The 19,829-nt window shown below is 37.1% G+C and overlaps 1 protein-coding gene and 1 pseudogene across 1 annotated transcript; one reads left to right on the top strand and one right to left on the bottom strand.

Moving 5' to 3' along the window:
* The first annotated feature begins 839 nt into the window (after positions 1–839).
* Positions 840–2,862, top strand: LOC104222761 (extensin-1-like; annotated as a pseudogene).
* Positions 2,863–5,090: 2,228 nt separating this feature from the next.
* LOC104222759 (homeobox-DDT domain protein RLT3) lies at positions 5,091–17,692 on the bottom strand. The gene is made up of 16 exons (XM_009774050.2): positions 17,239–17,692; positions 15,823–15,881; positions 15,396–15,695; positions 15,217–15,273; positions 14,860–15,109; positions 14,585–14,685; positions 14,205–14,291; positions 13,950–14,081; positions 12,172–12,312; positions 11,545–11,667; positions 11,005–11,445; positions 9,347–9,760; positions 8,652–9,248; positions 6,978–7,082; positions 6,221–6,429; positions 5,091–5,618 (listed from the first exon to the last, which is right to left on the bottom strand). Exons 1-15 carry the CDS (start codon positions 17,531–17,533, stop codon positions 6,238–6,240), a joined length of 3,294 nt encoding a protein of 1,097 aa, XP_009772352.1. The 5' UTR covers positions 17,534–17,692; the 3' UTR covers positions 5,091–5,618; positions 6,221–6,237.
* Between the last annotated feature and the right edge of the window lie 2,137 nt (positions 17,693–19,829).

Below are 19,829 nucleotides of genomic sequence, written 5' to 3'. Positions count from 1 at the left end.
AAAATCAAGTTTTTGGAGAAAAATTTCTTACCCTTGCTTGAAATCGCCACTGGAAGCAAGGATCCTTATCGGTTTGGTTTCTCTCGTTTTCTTTGAAGTACCAGAAGGTTCGAGCAAATGAGGTGAATAAGGTATTTTCAGACGGGTTAAATCTATTTATTTGGTGGGTTTTAGGTTACGGGTTACGGATCAATAAGATTTGGGAATGGGTAGGGGCTTATAAGTTAGTGGAAGTCCCAATTGGCAGCTGACTTGGAAAAAAGAGATGGGGTCAGCTGCCACATCAACGGGGCGTTAGGGTTAGGGGTAATTGCATAAACTTTATTAACGGTAGGGTGAGGATTGAACGTAAAGTGTAACGGGGGACAATCGTGTCTTAATTTCAATAGTACAGTGGCAATAATGGCATTTTCCCTTATTTTTATCCCAAAACAATGTTTGTTTTGATTGTTTATTTAAAATTGATTGTATTGTATTGTTAAATCTGTTTTTTCAGAACAACGAAAAGTCCCATTTTGTAAAACAACGGATTTGGTGTGGTGGGATTATTTTCTTATTTTTATTTTCAATTACGCCCTTACTTATTACTCCATAATTATATTTTACCCTTTACTTTTTTTTAAACTCCAAATCTCCAATATATTGACATACTTTGTCTTCGTCCATCTTTTCTAGAATTGGTCCGTGCCATTCTTTTCATTCAAATCTTCAAATATCCATTCATTTTTTTGTCTCTTTCCATTTTTTTTAATGATAGTTAACATTTTTCTTCAGGTTTTTGCTCTTGTTTTCAAGCTACATAATTGGTGATAAATAGTAAAAGGAGATTTTCTTAAATTATGTCTATCTGTAATTCTTAATAAATTTAATATTCCCTCCGTTTCAATTTATGTGAACATATTTCCTTTTTAGTCCGTGCCAAAAAGAATGACTCCTTTCCTTATTTGGAAACAATTTACCTTTACATAAAGATTTATAGTCACACATAATATATGGAGAAGTTTTATTTTGTGTCTCATGCAACTTACACTAGTTGTAGGAGGATCCTTTTTGTCTCACAAATTTGTGAACCTCAATCTTACACTTCTAGGTCCACAAAACTGTGACACAAAAAAGTTGCCTCATACAACTAGTGTCAGTTGTATGAGACACAAATAAAATTTTCCTAATATATGTGCCTCATTTTAGACCACAAGATCAAAAGTCTTCTCTCTTTTTTTAAACTCCGATCTCAGTCAAATGAGTTCACGTAAATTGAAACGGAGGGAGTATTCAATTGAGAGTATTTTAGTAAACTTATCAGTTACAGTATATTATGATAAGTCAAACCAAACAACAAAATTGTTACTTCTATTTAACAACATTAAACGGTATAATCTATTCACAAAACAATACAGTATAATACAATGCATGATAAAACGATGCGTAACAATAATCCAAACATAGTGTGTTAAGATGTACTATATTCGTTGTTTTTCCCTTGTTATTTTTGAACTTCATGTTTTCTGTTTGTACTAATCAACTTATAGATTCTTGCTCTGGAATAAGAAAATGTCCGCCTTTTGCAAATGATTATTCTTTTAATTCGCCAATGAGATGGTAGTTGTGGCTTCCTTCTTTTTTTCCTTTTCTCCATTTTCAGTTTTTATTTCTAAATGATTTGTTCAGTTATCAGAAAATAATGTTTCCCACTAAGTAATGACCTAGTCTTTATTTGGACTTTGCTATCATCTTAATGGCTAACCATGAAGCAATTACATAAATGTTAAAAAAGATGCCTTCACCCCAATATAAAAACCAAGAGTTCCCTCCCCAACAATGCAACAGTCTTCTTAGTTCTATCTTTCCTTCTTCCACTTATAGTTGCAAATATCAAAATGAGAAGCTTTGGGAATTTGGGGGCAATGGCCTCTACTTGCAGCTGCTTTGGCAATTTGCTTTGTAGCCAGTACTGTTGTTGCTGATTACTCTTATGGCTATACTTCTCCTTCACCTTACAACTCTAACAAGTATTACAAATCACCATCTCCGTCCAAATATCATGTCAATATTCCTTACTACAAGTCGCCCGCTCCTTCAAAGAACTACAACAAATCACCTGCTCCCGTAAAGAATTACTATAAGTCACATGTCCCATTAAAGAAATATTACAAGTCGCCAACTCCTTCAAAGTACTGCTACAAGTCACTGTCGCCCGCAAAGTACTATAAGTCGCCAGCTCCTTCAAAGAACTATTATAAGTCTCCAGCTCCTTCAAAGCACTACTACAAGTCACATGCTCCTTTGAAGAACTACTACAAGTCGACAGCTCCTTCAAAGTACTACTACAAGTCGCCATCACCGACAAAATAGTACAAGTCACCTGCTCCATCTGCTCACAATTACTACAAGTCACCATCTCCAACAAAATACTACAAATCGCCTACTCCTTCAAAATACTACAAGTCATCATCACCAGCAAAATATTACAAGTCACCGGTTTACTACAAGTCTCCACCACCACCAACTTATTATGAGAAATCCCCTTCGTACTACAAGTCACCTCCACCTCCTCCAAAGTATGAGCAATCACCAACTTATTATAAATCTCCACCTCCACCATACTACAAAAAATCTACATCTTCATATAAATCTCCTCCACCCCTACCAAAATACTATGAGCAATCACCTTCAACGTTCAATTCACCACCTCTACTAAAGACAAATGAAGTATTACCATCATACTATTCACCTCCACCACCAACAAACTATTACAAGCAAACTTTCACTTATGCCTCATCTCCACCACCCGAGAAATACGAGCAATCTTCCACCTATTCTTCACCTCCGCCCCCGTCATTTCCCCCACCAACGTACTATTGATATTCACTAATTCTATCATTTCAACCATCTCCTTGATATTTTTAACTTCTTTTAGTCCTTCTATTCTCCATTTCTTCTCCCAAAATCCTATGTATGCTTCCGAAGTTTTTGATTGTTTTGTGTTTTCCTTTCTTTAATAATTTATCATATGTATTGTTTAAGATTTTATTAAGATCCTTGGGATCTTCTTCAGTTTGGCTCAATGTATCAAGATTCTTTTTGGTGTAATCTCGAAGTTCTAATTTGCGTAATACTATCTTCTTCTTTGTCTAATACTCATGTTTGCTCTAATTGCTTGAATTCTTTCATTGGTCTATAAGTACACACCTTCTTAAGAGATTGTAACGTACTTGTCAACTTCTGACAACAACAACAACAACAATAACTCAGTGTAATCCCACAAGTGGGGTCTGGGGAGGGTAATATGTACGCAGACCTTACCTCTACCCCGAGGGGCAGAGAGGCTGTTTCCAGGAGACCCTCGGCTCAAAGAGGCAACAAGAGACACTATATTAGTACTATCAATAGACTCATAATAAAACAACATAAAATACCATAAAATCCATAACATAACATAAATACCATAAAATAACAAAGTAACAGCAATATAAGAGATATAGGAAATACGAGAAAGATGTAAGGTATTAATACACAGCAGATAAAGCCCATCATCAGTAGTTGATCAATAGCATCCTAAGACTAATTCCTAACTGGCTGGTCTCACTCTAGTGCGCTGTAAAAAAGACATCACAATTTCCCCTAACCTACAACCTTAATGCTCGATCTCCACAATTCCCTGTTTAGGGCCATGTCCTCAGTAACCCTAAGTCGCGCCATATCCTGCCTGATCACCTCTCCCCAATACTTCTTAGGTCTCCCTCTACCTCTCCTCGTACCCACCACCGCCAGTCGTTCACACCTTCTCACCGGTGCATCAGTGTTCCTCCTCTGAATGTGCCCGAACCATCTGAGTCTTGCTTCCCGCATCTTGTCCTCCATGGGGGCCACACCCACCTTCTCTCGAATATCTTCATTTCTAATCTTATCCTTCCTTGTATGCCCGCACATCCACCTCAACATCCTCATCTCTGCAACTTTCATCCTCTGGATGTGTGAGATCTTCACCGGCCAACACTCGGTCCCATACAACATAGCAGGCCTAACCACTGCCCTATAAAATTTACCTTTCAGTAACAGTGGCACTTTCTTGTCACACAGGACTCCCGTCGCTAACCTCCATTTCATCCACCCCACCCCTATACGGTGTGTGACATCCTCGTCGATCTCCCCGGACCCCTGAATAAACGACCCCAGGTACTTGAAACTACCCCTCTTAGGGATGACTTGAGAATCAAGCCTCACTTCCACTCCCGCTTCCGTCGGCTCTGCCCCAAATTTGCACTCAAGGTATTCCGTCTTCGTCCTGCTCAACCTGAAACCTTTGGACTCAAGGGTATGTCTCCAAACCTCTAACCTCTCGCTGACGCCGCGTCGTGTCTCGTCGATTAGGACTATGTCATCAGCAAATAGCATGCACCGTGGCACCTCCCCTTGAATATGATGCGTTATAGCATTCATCACCAGGGCAAATAGGAAAGGGCTGAACGCAGACCCTTGGTGCAACCCCGTAATAACCGAAAAATAATCGGAGAAATAAAGAGAGAAAAGACCACATAAATGAGCCAGGGTTAGTGACAGTGTTCTCTTCAAAGACTACTCTTTTCATTATTTTGAGATGCAACAAATTAAGAACATTATTTTTAGTCTTATAGGAAAATAAATACAATTTAGATAATGCAAATTTATTAAATCTTTACCTTATAAAAAATTACACAATGCAACTCCAACATTGTCGCTTCCAACAAGTTAATAAATTGGCAAATAACTCACAATATCAGTAAAAGATTTGTCTCTCATATAGTTATTTTTGAGTTGTTACTCGCTAACATTTAACTCTTAAATAAACAAGTCTCACACCTACCATGAACACAAAAAGTACAATATTGTTATCAATCATAATTATGTAGAAAACAGATCCGAAGAGGATAAGAGATTGACAGACAAAAATAACCCACTGTTTCTTAAAGTACCCAAATTAAAAAGAATGTGACGTTTTAAGCTTACCAAACGAACCATTTTACAAGACTGGATAAGCAGGTGGGGGGAGTTAATACAAGTGAAAAAATCGAGTGACTCCTAATATAACAGCCCCAGCAAGAATAAACAACTGATCTGGAATCGAAGCATAGAACAGCCCCATCAAATTTTATTACTTTGCCGCAAAGGAAGACATGTATAGCAGATTCTTTATCTTACAAGGAATGTGTTAATACAAGTGAAAAAATCAAGAGTGACTCCTAATACAACAGATGGCCAAAATTGGAGCGGTGAGGACTGGATATGAGGAAGAGAACCTACTCTATTATGTACATTCGATAAGCATTTATGTATCCTAGTATACTGATGATAAAAATGGATGTTGGGAAGTAACATTGTACAAGTGTCTAATGTCAGGTTGGATCGTTGAACCAATTGCTGAACAAGCCGCATTTTCTGCTTTACTTTCCAAAAAATCATAAAGCTTTCTGTTACATTTCTAGCAGTAAGCGACATGATTCCCTCAGGGATAATGATAGGAATAACCCTCTACAAAAGTCTATATTTTGTCACAGAGAAGTGTGATGGATCCGGTTTGATGCAAACCATGTACTCTAATACTGGAATTAAAGAATATCACCTGATCGGAACAAATGTACCTGAAATGTCAAGGAATATCAAGAGACGTGTCAGATGATCAGTGAAGAGGGACTATATCATATATTCAGTGCAAAAGGGTCATAATGGTCCACAACAAAATATCTGCCAGTCAGAAGATAAATCTGTCAACTACTTTGAGAGACAAAGGAGAGATGCATTACTTCTACAGTTTCAAAAGAAGATAGATACACAACAGGGCTAAGCGGGCATGGCACAAAACATACAACAGAACCTGAAGATTTCAATGATCTTAGCTCCTTTCATTTGATTATTTATTTTTAGACCCTTACCCCTTTGTTAGCTAGACTTAGCACACACTTTCAGTAGGAAATGCACATTTCAAGCAATAAGCTGTATCACCAACTTTTTGCATAAATATTTTCAACCAGGTCAAAAGAGCTACATAGTTGCCCAAAGAAGCACTATATGAAGCTTCATTCAAAAGCCTCCCCCCTCCCATCTCCCCAAACACAATGAGAAATAAATAATAAATGAGGAAACCAAATGCCCAGGGCATAAATAGATGGATCGAAATCGTCAGAAAAGTGCAAAAATATAAAACAAGAAGGAACTTAAAATCAAACAAAAGAAAGTAGCACACCTTTGGACTGTATATTGCTAACGGGCACTTTCCAAGTGGGTTCCGACCAAGGCATCCAATTTGACCAACCAAAAAGCAACTGCAGATGAAGTCTGGGGCATGCTTGAAAAGCTTGCAATAATTTCTTCCGGGTCATAATTCGATCCCAAAGTATGACCAGATTCACACAACCAGTCCTCATTGATAGCAGTGACAAAATCAGCAAGAACCTACAAAGTATTTCAAAATAGAAGTCCAATTATGTGAGACTGATAGCCTGTTTGGCCAAGCCTCTAAAATCAGCTAATTCTTAGAAGTACTTTTAAAAAAAGTGTTTTTGGTGAGAAGCAGTTTGTGTTTTGCTAATTAATTTGAAAAACACTTTTGAACAGTAATTAGTGTTTGGCCAAGCTTTTGAAAACTGCTTCTAAGTGTATTTTTCTCAAAAGTGCTTCTCGAGAAGCTATTTTTTTCTGCTTCTCAAAAACTGCTTCTACTTCTCCTCAAAAGCACTTTTTCCCTTCCAAAAGCTTGGCCAAACACCTCAATTTTTGGCCAAAAAACACTTTTGGACCAAAAAAAAGCTTGGCCAAACAGGCTATGATTAGATCATATTTCTAAGTAAATAATCTCAAACACAATATGGATTTAGCAACAGTTGGAAGGGTATTGTTCTAGACTTCATGGATCTCTGCTTATTTTGAACTCCAAAATGCGACTCCCGAGAAATTAAGACCAATTATCAAAAAGATACTGAAGGACGGGCAGTATTTGTCACCTGTAAAATGTCTGATAAAGTTGAGGCCCGGCGCAGTCTTTTGATCCAAAGATTGTGGGAAGATCTTCTCCAAGCACCAACTAAGGCATCTTCAGGCATTACTGACTGCAACATTATAAATGATAAAACATAAATCAGATTTTTAATTGCAAAAAAATAAGTTGGATGGTTAATTGTGTGGCACTTCACAGAACAAGTAACTTAAAGACTATGAAGGTGCATATCAGGTAGTTTAAGTCTATTTTCAATTTCAATCAGCTATTTGAGGCCTGTCTTGCTCTTGCTTTTTCTTTTTTTTTTTAAATGCTGGTGTCCAGGTCTGCTTGTACGCACCTCAACTAATCCACTGGACAACCTGTCGAGCCCACAAGCGCAGGCCGACAAGGTAATCCTGCTTACCAAGGCTGGAGCGGGCTGCCTCACACCAAGCGTTCTAATTGGGAGTCAAATCTGAGATTCTGAGATTGTGACTCCCATGCTTCAACCACTAGGCCATGCCCAACAGGGACCTTATACTGCCCAATTTGCAGTAAGCAAGACATGGAAAGTAGTTTGTCTAGCTTGTATGTGGACAACTTGGACGGGAAGAAATAGAACCACCTTTTGAGGGGTGGAGAAAACTTCTTTAAAAAATGAAGAAATCTCTTTTCTTGTAAATTTTTTGATGAACTTTTTTATGGAGAAGGTAAAGTGATTTTATAGATAATCTAACACAATGGGTGTACTATTACAACTGTACAATATATTCAGAAGCAAAATGGCAAAAGTATGGCCCTTCTAATCCTGTAAGGACTCTAGCAATTTGTCATGCTGATTAAGCTCATTTACATGCTCCAATCTACACCATTAGCAGGACAAAAGTAAGTTCAGTTTTATCTTGATAATAGAGTTACCGGAGACCACACAATATCTTGTGGTCCTTTCTGTCCATATAGTCCACCATATGCATGCTGGTATAGTATTCCAATACCTGCTCTTCCTTGGCCCTTTTCTATACCAGCATCTCAGAAAGTCAACTGCTGATCTAGGCATGACAAAATGTAATCCAATTTTCTTGATAAGCTAGTTTCTTTGTACAATCATTATTTTATCCAATACACAAAAGGCAAGACATTATATTCGAAAGCACAATCCCACCTTCTTTGACGTTCATCTCAGATTTTATTTCCAGCATCCTAACAAACTAAACTTTCATAACATGTTTTAATTGTTGTTGCAGCATCAAGCAAAGGATGAACTGAACTTCATGTTAGTGACCTCATCATATACATGAATATAAGTTACATAGATCTTCAGGATAATGAGATATGTAATAATAAGGATTTAAAGTAGTTAAAATGCAATGTTGTACAGCAAAGTTTGGCAGCTGATGTTTAGACTAGCATAGAACAGTCTATGCAACCACCTGATAGAAACATGCAACTACTACAGATGTGCTATAATTAGTATGATTTTCACGAACATGAACCACTGTAAGGATTTTTTTGACATAAAGCAAGACATGCATACCACTCAAAATGATACAAGTATCTCATGCATTGTAACATATCTAACCTCAACAAGCTCAATAAGAGGTTCTTGTGTATATGGAGCACTTTCGTAAACACTTTTAAAATGAACATTAAAATATGGACATATAATACTAGTTGCAAAAGCATTAGAATGACTGCTCACCTCAATTGCATGTACTGCAGCTTTAAGTGACTGCAGTTCCGATGGGAGAATTTTATGCTTTGAGAACTTATCAGGATCTAGGTTCTGCCTACATGTTGCAGTATGAATGGTATATCTTTCTTCAAGATCAAAATCAAGCTCGAACGTAGTGTGGCAAATCCTGCAGTGCTTCTCATCCCTCCAGTATAGATCATGACACTGTTCACACCTTGCAAGTGAATCAAGATAAGACCTTTTCCCACATTTCACAGCCGCAAGATTACAATAAAATGATTTCCATATCCATGAGTCAAAAGCTTGAGCATTGTTCCATTTTTCTTGCTGATGTTCTCCTTTCCTCCCTACAGGCACCTGGGAACCAGTAGAACCATTGTGCACTTCAACCAGGCTTAAGTTGTCCACATCAGAAACTGCAGATGATGAACTATCTTCCCTAGAAAAATTCCTTCCACATTGAGGTGATTGCCTATCTCCTAAATCATTCAGCAAATTCGACATTGCTCGGCAAAGGAAGGTTTCCCGTTTCTCCAGAGATGCAACTAGAAGAGCCTCTCGTGTACCTCTACGGTCCAATGCAGACAACAAAGAGCATAAAGACTGCAACCAGATTAAAAATACAGGGAAAAGTTCATTTCTTAAAAGTTGTTGCAGTTACAAACATAAGAAACAGAAGTGCCAAAAATATACCAAAGTACCTCTTCAGTATCAATCACCTCCCAGTGACCATCTTCAGAAGATTCAAAATAAATTCTCCTGTGCCCAGGATCCAGATCATTGCAAGGGCCCAAGAAAATCCAGTATCTATTGTACCTACGGTCAGAACCGAGGAAGATAGACTGCATAGGGTGCAAATTGTCTCCAGCTTCCAGTTCTTTGGCATTCTTTGCAGTGCTAGGTGACTTTTTTTTCTCCCAGATTTTTGACATTGATGCTGAAGAATCAACAGGGTCAAGTTCCAGCGACACTGTTGAATCTTGATTACTAAGTCCACTATGACTTTGTGCTTGACCAGTCAAGTAGGATGACTTTGCTGATGACCTCTTTATTTTTCCACCAGAAGCATGATGAATCCTCGCAGGAGCATATTCTACACGGGACGGCATCGGATCCTGCAGAAAAAAATTGTCACTAATTAAAATGCACAAAAAGTAGCCGATCTGATCAGCAACCTAGTTCCACAAGAGCTTTGTTACATTTTTTTTGATAAGGTAAATTGTATTAATAAAAGGGAGGAAAACTCACATATACAAGAAGTATACCAAAAAGTAGAGAATTTACATCAAAACATGATTCTCTACAAAAGACGCCCAATTTTCTATACAAGTAGGGGCGACATGGGTGCACCAAAAAGCGATCAAAGATAAAAGACTATCCTTAAGTTGAGAAAAGGAAAACTCAATCCCCTCAAACGCTCTCCTATTTCTCTCCCCCCAAACTATCCACATGAGAGCTAACGGAGCAAACTTCCACGCCTTTTGCCTTCTTCTACATTGGCAATTGAACAAAAAGGAACATAGTCCTATTCGTTTGTACTGCCATATAGCTTCACACACTTTGATATACTTATAAGTCATAAAGCAGCAAGGCACTGCTAATCACCATGAATTAGAAAAGATGAGCTTCCCCCTCAGAGTTTTTAACTAATGCGACACACTATATTTTCCTTTACTCTTTTTTTTGGATAACCAAGAAATCCATTGTTTCCATCTTTGGAACTTGATGGAACATCGTTACGCTCTTTCATTCTTCTCCATTTAAATACTGGCAAGGTTCAGTAGCCAGTATTTGAACTCGTGATGTGCACCTACTGCACATCCCCAGTTGTACTATCTCCGTTGTTACTTGTTAAACCAAAGCCCTAGGAGCGACTCTATTTTCTTGACTGCAACAGCAATCCATCGTCCTCCACCAGAAACAATGTAAAAGTTGTAAGGCTTCTATTGATGTCTTCACTTGACCTCTTGCTTTACCTTTTCCTTTTATCTCTTTTGGTTGTTAACAGGTTCAGAGCTGTTTCCTTGTTCATGTATTTTTGTTCAAGAGTAACAGTACTGTATGTCTGTATCAGCAGTTATAGAGGGCGTGGTTTCCCTTTCTACCTTTTCTATCAATTTTCAAGGTTTATCTTTCAGCTCAGATGTTTCTTAGAAATTTACCTACAAGTATAATATAGTTAGCATGCTCATGGAGACGATAGAATGTATTAAAAAGCAAAATTGAACACAGTAAATGAGACATGCAAATAGGAAGGCAGAAGAGTTTGAGGGCATGATAACCTTTTTCCCTTAGGGCATGATAACCTAGAGGTAGAGTTCCTTTAAAGGACATAACGGACTCATGTCGAACTTTTTACCTTCTCAGTGTTGCTGGATGCAGCAGTAAGAAGATCAACCAATGCCACCAAGGCATTCAGCTTCTCTTCGATGCCTAGATCTGAATATTCACCTTCCATCAGCCCCAACAACCATGCTTCTCCTGAGTAGCTTTCATCAATTTCGGTATTTACTGTTGACGAACTGTTCCTATTTTCAAACTGATATCTCCGTCCAGATTCAGCTGGAACTAGTTCGCGGGACTCACAGTCTGAATTATCTCTGATGTATCCACTAATAACCTCGGTGTCATCTCCTTCAGAATCTGAGAAAGAAATTTCAGATTCCTCTGAAGAAGGATTAATACGTAGACGGTACCCTGAAGATGAAATCTTTTCAAACAAGGTAATGTCACTAGAAAGGGTTGCGCTTATTAAATCTTCTAGCTGAATGGTTGTTGCTGCCAGATTCAATTCAACAATCTTTGAGACAAAAGAGAAAAGATTCATTAACCGAAGCATTTATGATGTAAAGGAGGTGCTAAATGATAATAGTAAGGACCAGAATTAACATCCACTTACAGATTGCAGTTTTGCCAGCTCATGGACTTTCATTCCATTAGTTCCTTCAAGTAGCAGAATGCTAAAAAGTTCACCCTTCAGTGTACCACGGGTTAACCCATACTTGGCCATCAAACTAACTTCCTAAGAAACAAGAAACCAATGGGAATAAAACGAAATGAAAATTACAGAGTAACATCATGTATCAAACAGCAAAACTTCCTGCAAGATACTCCTCTGAAAGATGACAATTTTGCATTATTAGGTGTCATAAGATTTAAGGCTTTTTTCAAGAAAATATCAAGACCAATAACAGTTTATAGTAAGCACGATGCAGAGTCGTCCACATGATCTGCCATCACATAGAACAGACAGAGTCCACTGCCACATAAAAACAAAAACACTAAGATGTGTTTGGGGCTTTCTGGAAAGAGTTGAATTAGATAAAAAATAACAGTACTTGTCCACTTTATTACACAGTGAAGGCTCAGCACTTCCAACAGTTTATATCTTCCAATGAAATATGACCACTCATAGATCGAAAAGCTTTAAATATCCAACGACAAGAACCTTAGAGTATGACTTATAGCCACTGACATATCAAAGATGCAAGAATACAATTAAATCAGTAGACAGAAGCTGAAGCACCTTGCTGAGAGCCTCCTGAGGTACTCTACCATGTTTGGACCCAAAACCAGCTGCGACCAAGACTTGCCGTAGTATCTCTGTCCATGTTAAGGCATTGAGAGAACTTATCCAGAGTTTCAGACTAAATTCTTCATGTTCAATCTGCGTTGAAATAAAATAAGTGCTTCCTCTTTCAGAATACTGCACACTTAAGATTTCAAAAAACAGAGATAACAGAAGTTTGCCAGCAGAATAGACAAGCATATAAATAATCCAGTGGCATATACCCTCTCAAGGGAAAGAAATTAGCAAACCCATTACATCACTTGATATCCAAGGATTAATCATTTCCCAGGACCAGTATCACCATTGTGACTGTGGAAGAAAAGCATCTGAAGAATGCATAGAGGGAGGTTGCATGTAGAATATACCAACATTGTTAGCTGATACAATAAAGAAGCAGATAACCTATTCTAATATGTCGAAAATACCACTTGTCCTGATATAAGAGGTCTGTGATTTTGCATACTCCCTGATAGAGATTCAGGACATCTTTGGGGTTTCTAACACTTCGTGTACTTAAAGGACTTCTCTGCTACTCAACTCTCCAAACCAAACTTAGTGTTCAGTATTTTCCATTAAGGCATTAACGATATTGCAGTAGTAGGATTCTTTGGGAAAGAAAAGGCTACTGTTACTGTAATACATGTGATGGTACTAGCTAGCATAATGAAATAAGACCCATATCAAACTCTCAGTATTCTCTATACCTATGTTCTTAATTCCAACAAAAAAGACTCATCTTTTTAGCAAGGATTTGCCTCTTGCAGAAATGCAGGGCAAGGCTGCATACAATAGACCCTTATGGTCCGGCCCTTCCCCGGACCCTGCGCATAGCGGGAGCTTAGTGCATCGGGCTGCCTTTTAGCAAGGATTTCTTTCTTCTTTTTTTTAATTTGGATAAATATATTAGCAAGGATCATAATAGTTTGGTCTCACTGCACTAGACTTACTAATAGCTAGTTCCAGCTTTTCCTGCTAAAAAAAGAATGAACGTTGTATATTGGAGCAGCAATCCTTGAGAAAGAAACTTATCGTTTCAGTCTCATATTAGAACAACTGTTTGGAAGGATCCTTTTTCACAGCTCTAGCTTATGTAAAAGGTGAATCTAGGACCTATACCTTTCCTTTAATTTGTTTTTGTGATAAAATTATTAAGGACCATCTACCTTCATTACATGCACTTCCTGAAGAATTCAAGATTATAGGCCCGTAACTTTCCCTTTTGTCCCATTTTCAGTAAAGTATAACTCATGTCAACCCTCTGAATTGATTCAAGTATAAGCAAACATATACGAATATGCTCCAGGATACTTTGTACAAACTTATAGGGTTAGGCGTGTAGGTGTAGTTCAGGGAATCACCCCAATAGAAATAGCGTGTAAAAGCGCAGCACAAATGGTGGGATAGCTGATGACATGATCAAGTTCGCTTTTGTGCCATTTCTACCATATTTTAGATTCCTTCCCCTTTCATTTTCTGAAGAATCATTGTTTCTCCCCTTATCTTCTCCTCTTTATTGTCCTACCAAAGTAGTGTAACCTCCTTTGTAGCAAAGTGACAATAATCAAATCAATAATCCACATTCAGGTTGAAGTTCTAGGAAGCACTAGCTGGATAGCAAATACATACAAATTGCAGTACAAAAATTGTCTTACAGCTGCTTCTTAAAGACTCAAACTCATGTTAAAATAAAAAGCCTTAAAAGTGCCAATGGATCTGAATGCAAGTAGACTCACTGAGTAAACCAATCCCAAGAAATTGCACTTTCTGCTTGCTTGATGAATTAATCCACTGTCAAGCTGAATTTCAACATCTGCCAAAAGAAGCCGGAGAAGGGCTAAATGAACTTGACCAAGGAGCAAGGAATTCTGAAAGCAACAAGAATCATATCAAAATCGGAAAGTGATAGACATCTGATCACCATCTTTAGAAGCAGCTATCAGGTCTCAATAGGCAATGATGGAGAATAACAAGTACACAGCTGAACTTACTTTTTCATGAAATGCTTGAGCAAACTCATCAATTGTGAAGGAACAAATATCAATTCTTGCCACGTATGTACAAATAAAGTAGAAGACCTGCAAAAACAAACTGCATATTAGCCCATATGCTTTTTATAATGGACAAAAGAAATAGGAAAAAAGAAAGTGAGCTATGTTAAGAAAAGCATCAAAATGCAAAATAATTCACCACTTTTATTGGTCATCTTTGTGCAACTTTATTGAGAACAAGAGCAGTAAATCCTTTTTAACAAACAGCACATTAACAATGAGGTATACCAAGTGAGCACTAACCATGACAATCCAATATCCTATTTTTTTATTTGTATTAGAACCATCAGACTCAGCAAAAAATATTATTTCTCAAGTACCTTGAAAAGCTTCTTGACAAGCTCTGGAGAGGAATCCCAAGGTCGCACATAGAGAGGCAGCTTCATTGTTACTGAATCCGGAGGAAACTTTGGAAGTAAACCTAAAGCAATAAAGGAATTTTGTTAGACATAGATTGTAAATCTGTATGCTTCAAAGGAAATTGATGACTGGCGAATCGTGTAATATCACTTGGTCACAGCAATTAGACCATATAATATAGCAATAAACTAACATTTGCAAAGAGGATAGAGAAAAAGAGGGGGCCTTATTCTACCTTTGCAAAGTGAACAGCCACGAAGTCCATTGCTTGCGAAGTGGGTACAGCACGTTAATGAGTTAGGTCCTGCTTCCAACTCCATTAACTCAAGTTCCTCATCGTCCACTAGCGACTCCAACTGAGTAAACTTTTCTTGGCACTTCCTTTTTTTGATAGGTAAGACTTCTTGGCACTTTCTCTCTTCCAGTGCAAGTTCACATTTTTCCTTACGGGGTGGCTTCTGCTTTTCAATCCTTTTATTCTCTGGCTGCAATTATGAAATGCCAAACTAAAATCAGCCAAACCGCTATATATCAAAAAAGGCAACTCCAACCACTAACAATAGTAGCTTTACAGCATTAGCCAGACTAATACCTTTCTGCTTTTCACGCCAACCTTCTTTGTATCCTGCAATTTCTTTTCTATTTTTCTCTGCATACAGAAGTTCAGCCAGCAATTAACAACCTTTGCAAAGAATCAGAAAGGGAACTTGGAAGACATGCATGTACTACAAATTGCTAACTAAATATCAAAGGCATGGCCTGAGGCTCAACCAAAATAGACTGACGCTGCAGCAACTTCTTCTTTCTCTCTTTAGCACTCTCTCCAAAATCAACACCAGTGGGGACGTCTCCGGCATCAGGATTTGTCACCCGCCAAACTGTCATCAAACCCTTCCCCATACCATGTTTTCTAATTGAAACCCTCTTCTCAGTCATTAAACCTTTCCCAGTGCCATACTTTTTCACCGAAACGTCTTTTGTCATTATCACACCTTTCCCAACACCATGCGTCTTAACAGGACGGCTACTTTCACATGAAGCTCGGCAATGCGAGTTGGCAGGTGCAGATATCTGGTTTGGGAAAAAAAGGTTAAATACAAAGAGAAAATATAAGCAAAGTGACAAGTGACAAGAACTAATTGTTGATAATGAGCAATTAGAGGATATGAACATTTGTCCTGGAATATATCTTGCCTACCTTTCTCCTCTTAGTCGCTCCTTGGTTTTCTTGGCTCGCATGACTAGAAATTCTGGAACCTGATCGTGGAAGAAAAATAAAAGAACAAGATTTAGTACAGCAAGCATACAGAAAGAGGTAACTGGCAGTCTGGCATTTAATCAACCATAGAAATAAATAGAAGAGGAAGATGTAATAGCGTTCCGTGACATTACACTTTTCAAAAATGACAAGTGGCTAGTGTCTAATCTTTCCTACTCTACTTAGTACTTATTCCATTAGAATCATCTCTTCATGTGCACAGTTATAAACTGTGAGATTTGTTTCCTTTTATCCCTCTTCTCTCTATGTGCATAGCAAGGCTAGCCATTGGAGCATCAAATGCCAAGTAATGTCATCTATCAGCAAATTTTGAATATTTGAGTCAAATGCTCATAGGTATATGTTGAGGAGCAGCTCACCCACTTCCCTTTCGCCAGAGCTATATTTTCTTCCTTTGGAAAAATCAAACAACATTTTATTTTATTTTATTTTTATGTATGGAAAAATCAAATACAATTTCATCGATACCACGCCAAGACACCATCCTCCGTAACTTCTTTTTCTTCTAATCAACTGCCCCTTAGCTCCATCCTGATATCATTTCAGCTAATGTCCTAGGCTAACCCCCTTGGATATTGAAGGTTGTAAATGACAAGGCACAAAGTTCCAAAGCTAAGTCACCCCCCCCCCCCCCCCCCCCACACACACACACACACAAAATAAAATAAAAAAGAAAAAGAAAAGACTCCTCATGCTTTTTGCACATGCAACACTGCTCACCACCATAAACCTCTCTTCCTAAGATTGTCTACCGTTGGATAGTTTCCAAAGCAGGACACCAAACAAACACATATAGAGAACCTGCTGCAGATATATAGTACTGTATCCATCTCTGCCACCTGCCGAATCTGATAATATCTATCTAGCCCTACACACACACACACAAACAAACAAACACACACATATATGTATATATGGGTTTAAGTTGTAGAAGTGTATTATAACCTTTGATAGCAGGTAAATACCATATTTATCAAATTATTACCAAATAATGTTTATCAAGAGTTTACCTGTAATTACCTTATAAATGACCGTATAGTGTAAAAGAATTTACACTGACAATGCACATAACTTAAACTCTATTTAGACTGACTTCAATTTACACCAAGTGTGACCAAAGTCAAAAGAAGCTGTAGCGTCAGTAGGGACGGACTCAATTGCTTATAACAGACTGATTTCATTCGCTACCTAAGCACATAGCTACGCTTTTAACCAGAGCTAGAAATGGAACACAACCATATACAGAACTATCACCTACACAATCAACAATCAAAACCATTTTGCTTTATAAAAAATTCACTCAAAATGTGAAATGATTTTTTCTATATAAATTACCTTTCTTCAGGCGGAGACAAAAAGCATTTTCAGGAAGAGAATCAAATTCATCACCAAGTGGAGGACCGTCCTTTCTGAAAATTTTAGCTAAAATATAATCCCGTGAATACAATACCTCCTGAAGCCGAAGTCTATAATCATCCTCATTCAAAAACTGTTTCTGATGTTGCTGTTGCTGTTGCTTCCTTTTATTATTATTCTTCTTTTTAGTGCAATTCACTGCTTTTTCAATTTGGCTACTACTACTCTTCACTGAATTCTGCTTGTTCTGATTTTGCTTCTTCTTCGCCGCCATAGTATTTTTAGTTAAGTTCAATTAGCCATTAGAGAAGCAGAGATAAGACTGTTTTAACTCTATAGGAGTTTGAGAAATGGAGAAGATGACTGGGGTTTAACAAATGTAGGGTTTTTGGGTTTAATGTTGGGATATTTTTCTATTTCCACTTATTTTAGTAGCTTTTTTTTTTTAATTTTTCTGGAGTTGTTCGAATAAAATATCCGGAGTTTGAACCGGGGTCAGTAAAGCACCACATGTCGACCGAATCGGTTTAACACGTCACTCCGGTTTGAGGAGCTAAGATGTGGGTATGTACCGTACCATTTAAGGTGCTAATTGCTACTATTCATTTGGGGGCGGGGGAGAGAATCATGAAATAGTTAAAGTGTCATTTATAGAAACTAATTTTAGTGCACGTGAATTTTATATCTGACAATAAAAATTAGTAAAATATAGAACAAAAATAAAGTTTGAATATATACAGTATTTAGACAAATCTATTACTTTATGCATCAACGTTAATATATACAGTATTTAGTTTACATGAGTTAAACAATATACACAGTCATTCTTCAAAGTTTGTCCAATATTTAACTGTAGTTTATTTACAAATATATATATATATATATCAAATATAGGTTCAAAAGAAAAACTTGAACTAAAAATAAGGATATGCTTGAACTAAAAATAAGGATTGAGCATATTAGAAAATTTGATTTCCTAATAAAAACACTAGCGGCACTATATACGCAAATTTTTTATGAGTAATTTATCTACAACCGTCTAAATTCAATAAACAGATATAACTTTCAAAACATAATATTTAAGTTGTTTTAGTGTGCAAGGTAATTATATTTAATTAGTAAATTTTTATATTATAAGTGAAACAGAAAATGATAAGTAAGACATTAATTATGAATTTTGAACCAAGAATGATAATTTGGAGTTGAAAGTGTTTGAAATTTTTAACTAAAATATTTGTAAATAATTAATTGGTTAAAATTTAATGACAGACAAAAAAACTTCTAAACCTAAAAGTAGTGTCAATATGGGCAGGGGCGGGTTAGCCCAGCCCAGCCCACGTGGGCTTTTGCAATTGATGGGTTGGGATGGGCTAGCCCACCATTTTGCTAGACCTTATAATGATCAGTTCATCCCAACCCTATGTGGGTTACGAGCCCCCACAGGCCGGCCCATCATTTTTTAAAATATAATATTATATTTTTTTCTTTAATTTCTAAACTAAAAAAAAAGATAAATATTTAAAAGTTAAAAAAATCTTATTGGAAAAATTTTACAAAACTTAATAACTTTTTATACGATTCTAATATATCACAATAAATACTAAAAAAGTAAAAGATAAGACTATATTTCATTCACTAAAAGCCAAAACTCAAAACAAACTATTCAAGAGAACGCCCATGACACTTATGGGATATCTAACACATCATCTTCATCAAACATATTTGAATATGCTTATGAGAAGGTTGTCTTAACATATTCACTTTCTTCTACATCTACAATTCGTATGCAATATTAATTAGTTAAATATTGAGAATAATTAAATTTCAACATTTTAAGATTTTGATCTTTTAATATGATGAGTTTAATAAATTTTAAGTTTGGAATACTCTTCTTGTTATTTTTTGTGTCATATATTTAATACTTTATATATTTTAAATATGTACTTTTATTAGGTAAGCAACCTCCACTTCCAACCAAGAGGTTGTGAGTTCGAGTCTCTCCAAGAGCAAGGTGGGAAGTTCTCGGAGGGAAGGATGTCGGGGGTCTATTTGGAAACAGCCTCTCTACCCCGGGGTAGAAGTAAGGTCTGCTTATATACTACCCTCCCCAGACCCCACTAAGTGGGATTATACTGGGTTGTTATTGTTGTTGTACTTTTATTAGGCCCGCAGCCCAGCACAGCCTCAGTCAAGCCTCATGGGTCACGGACTTACTCGGGTCGGGCTTAAAAGCCTTATTTTTATATAGGCTCCAAAAATTCCAGCCAGCCCTGTTAAATTACAAGCTGGGCTGGGCTGGTCCAACGAGCCAAACCCATATTGATGGCTCTACCTAAAAGGAGCTCAAAGTGCTCCAAAGTTTTCTAACAGTAAAACTAACGTAATTTACTGTATTAAGGAAAACTAACGCGTTACGATTTTCCTTTTACTAATACGGTATATTACCAACTTTTAATAAAGAAAACTTTAATAACTCGAATTGTAGTTACTTTCAAAATCTTAAATCTTAAAAGAATAATTAATTAATTGTTTTATTTAGCGCGAGTTCTATTTTTAAAGGGTAAAAAAGG

This window comes from Nicotiana sylvestris, chromosome 5 (assembly GCF_000393655.2).
Source record: "Nicotiana sylvestris chromosome 5, ASM39365v2, whole genome shotgun sequence".
NCBI lineage: Eukaryota > Viridiplantae > Streptophyta > Magnoliopsida > Solanales > Solanaceae > Nicotiana > Nicotiana sylvestris.
Note: the sequence above shows the minus strand (reverse complement) of the source record. Positions and strands in the feature narration are given on the sequence as shown.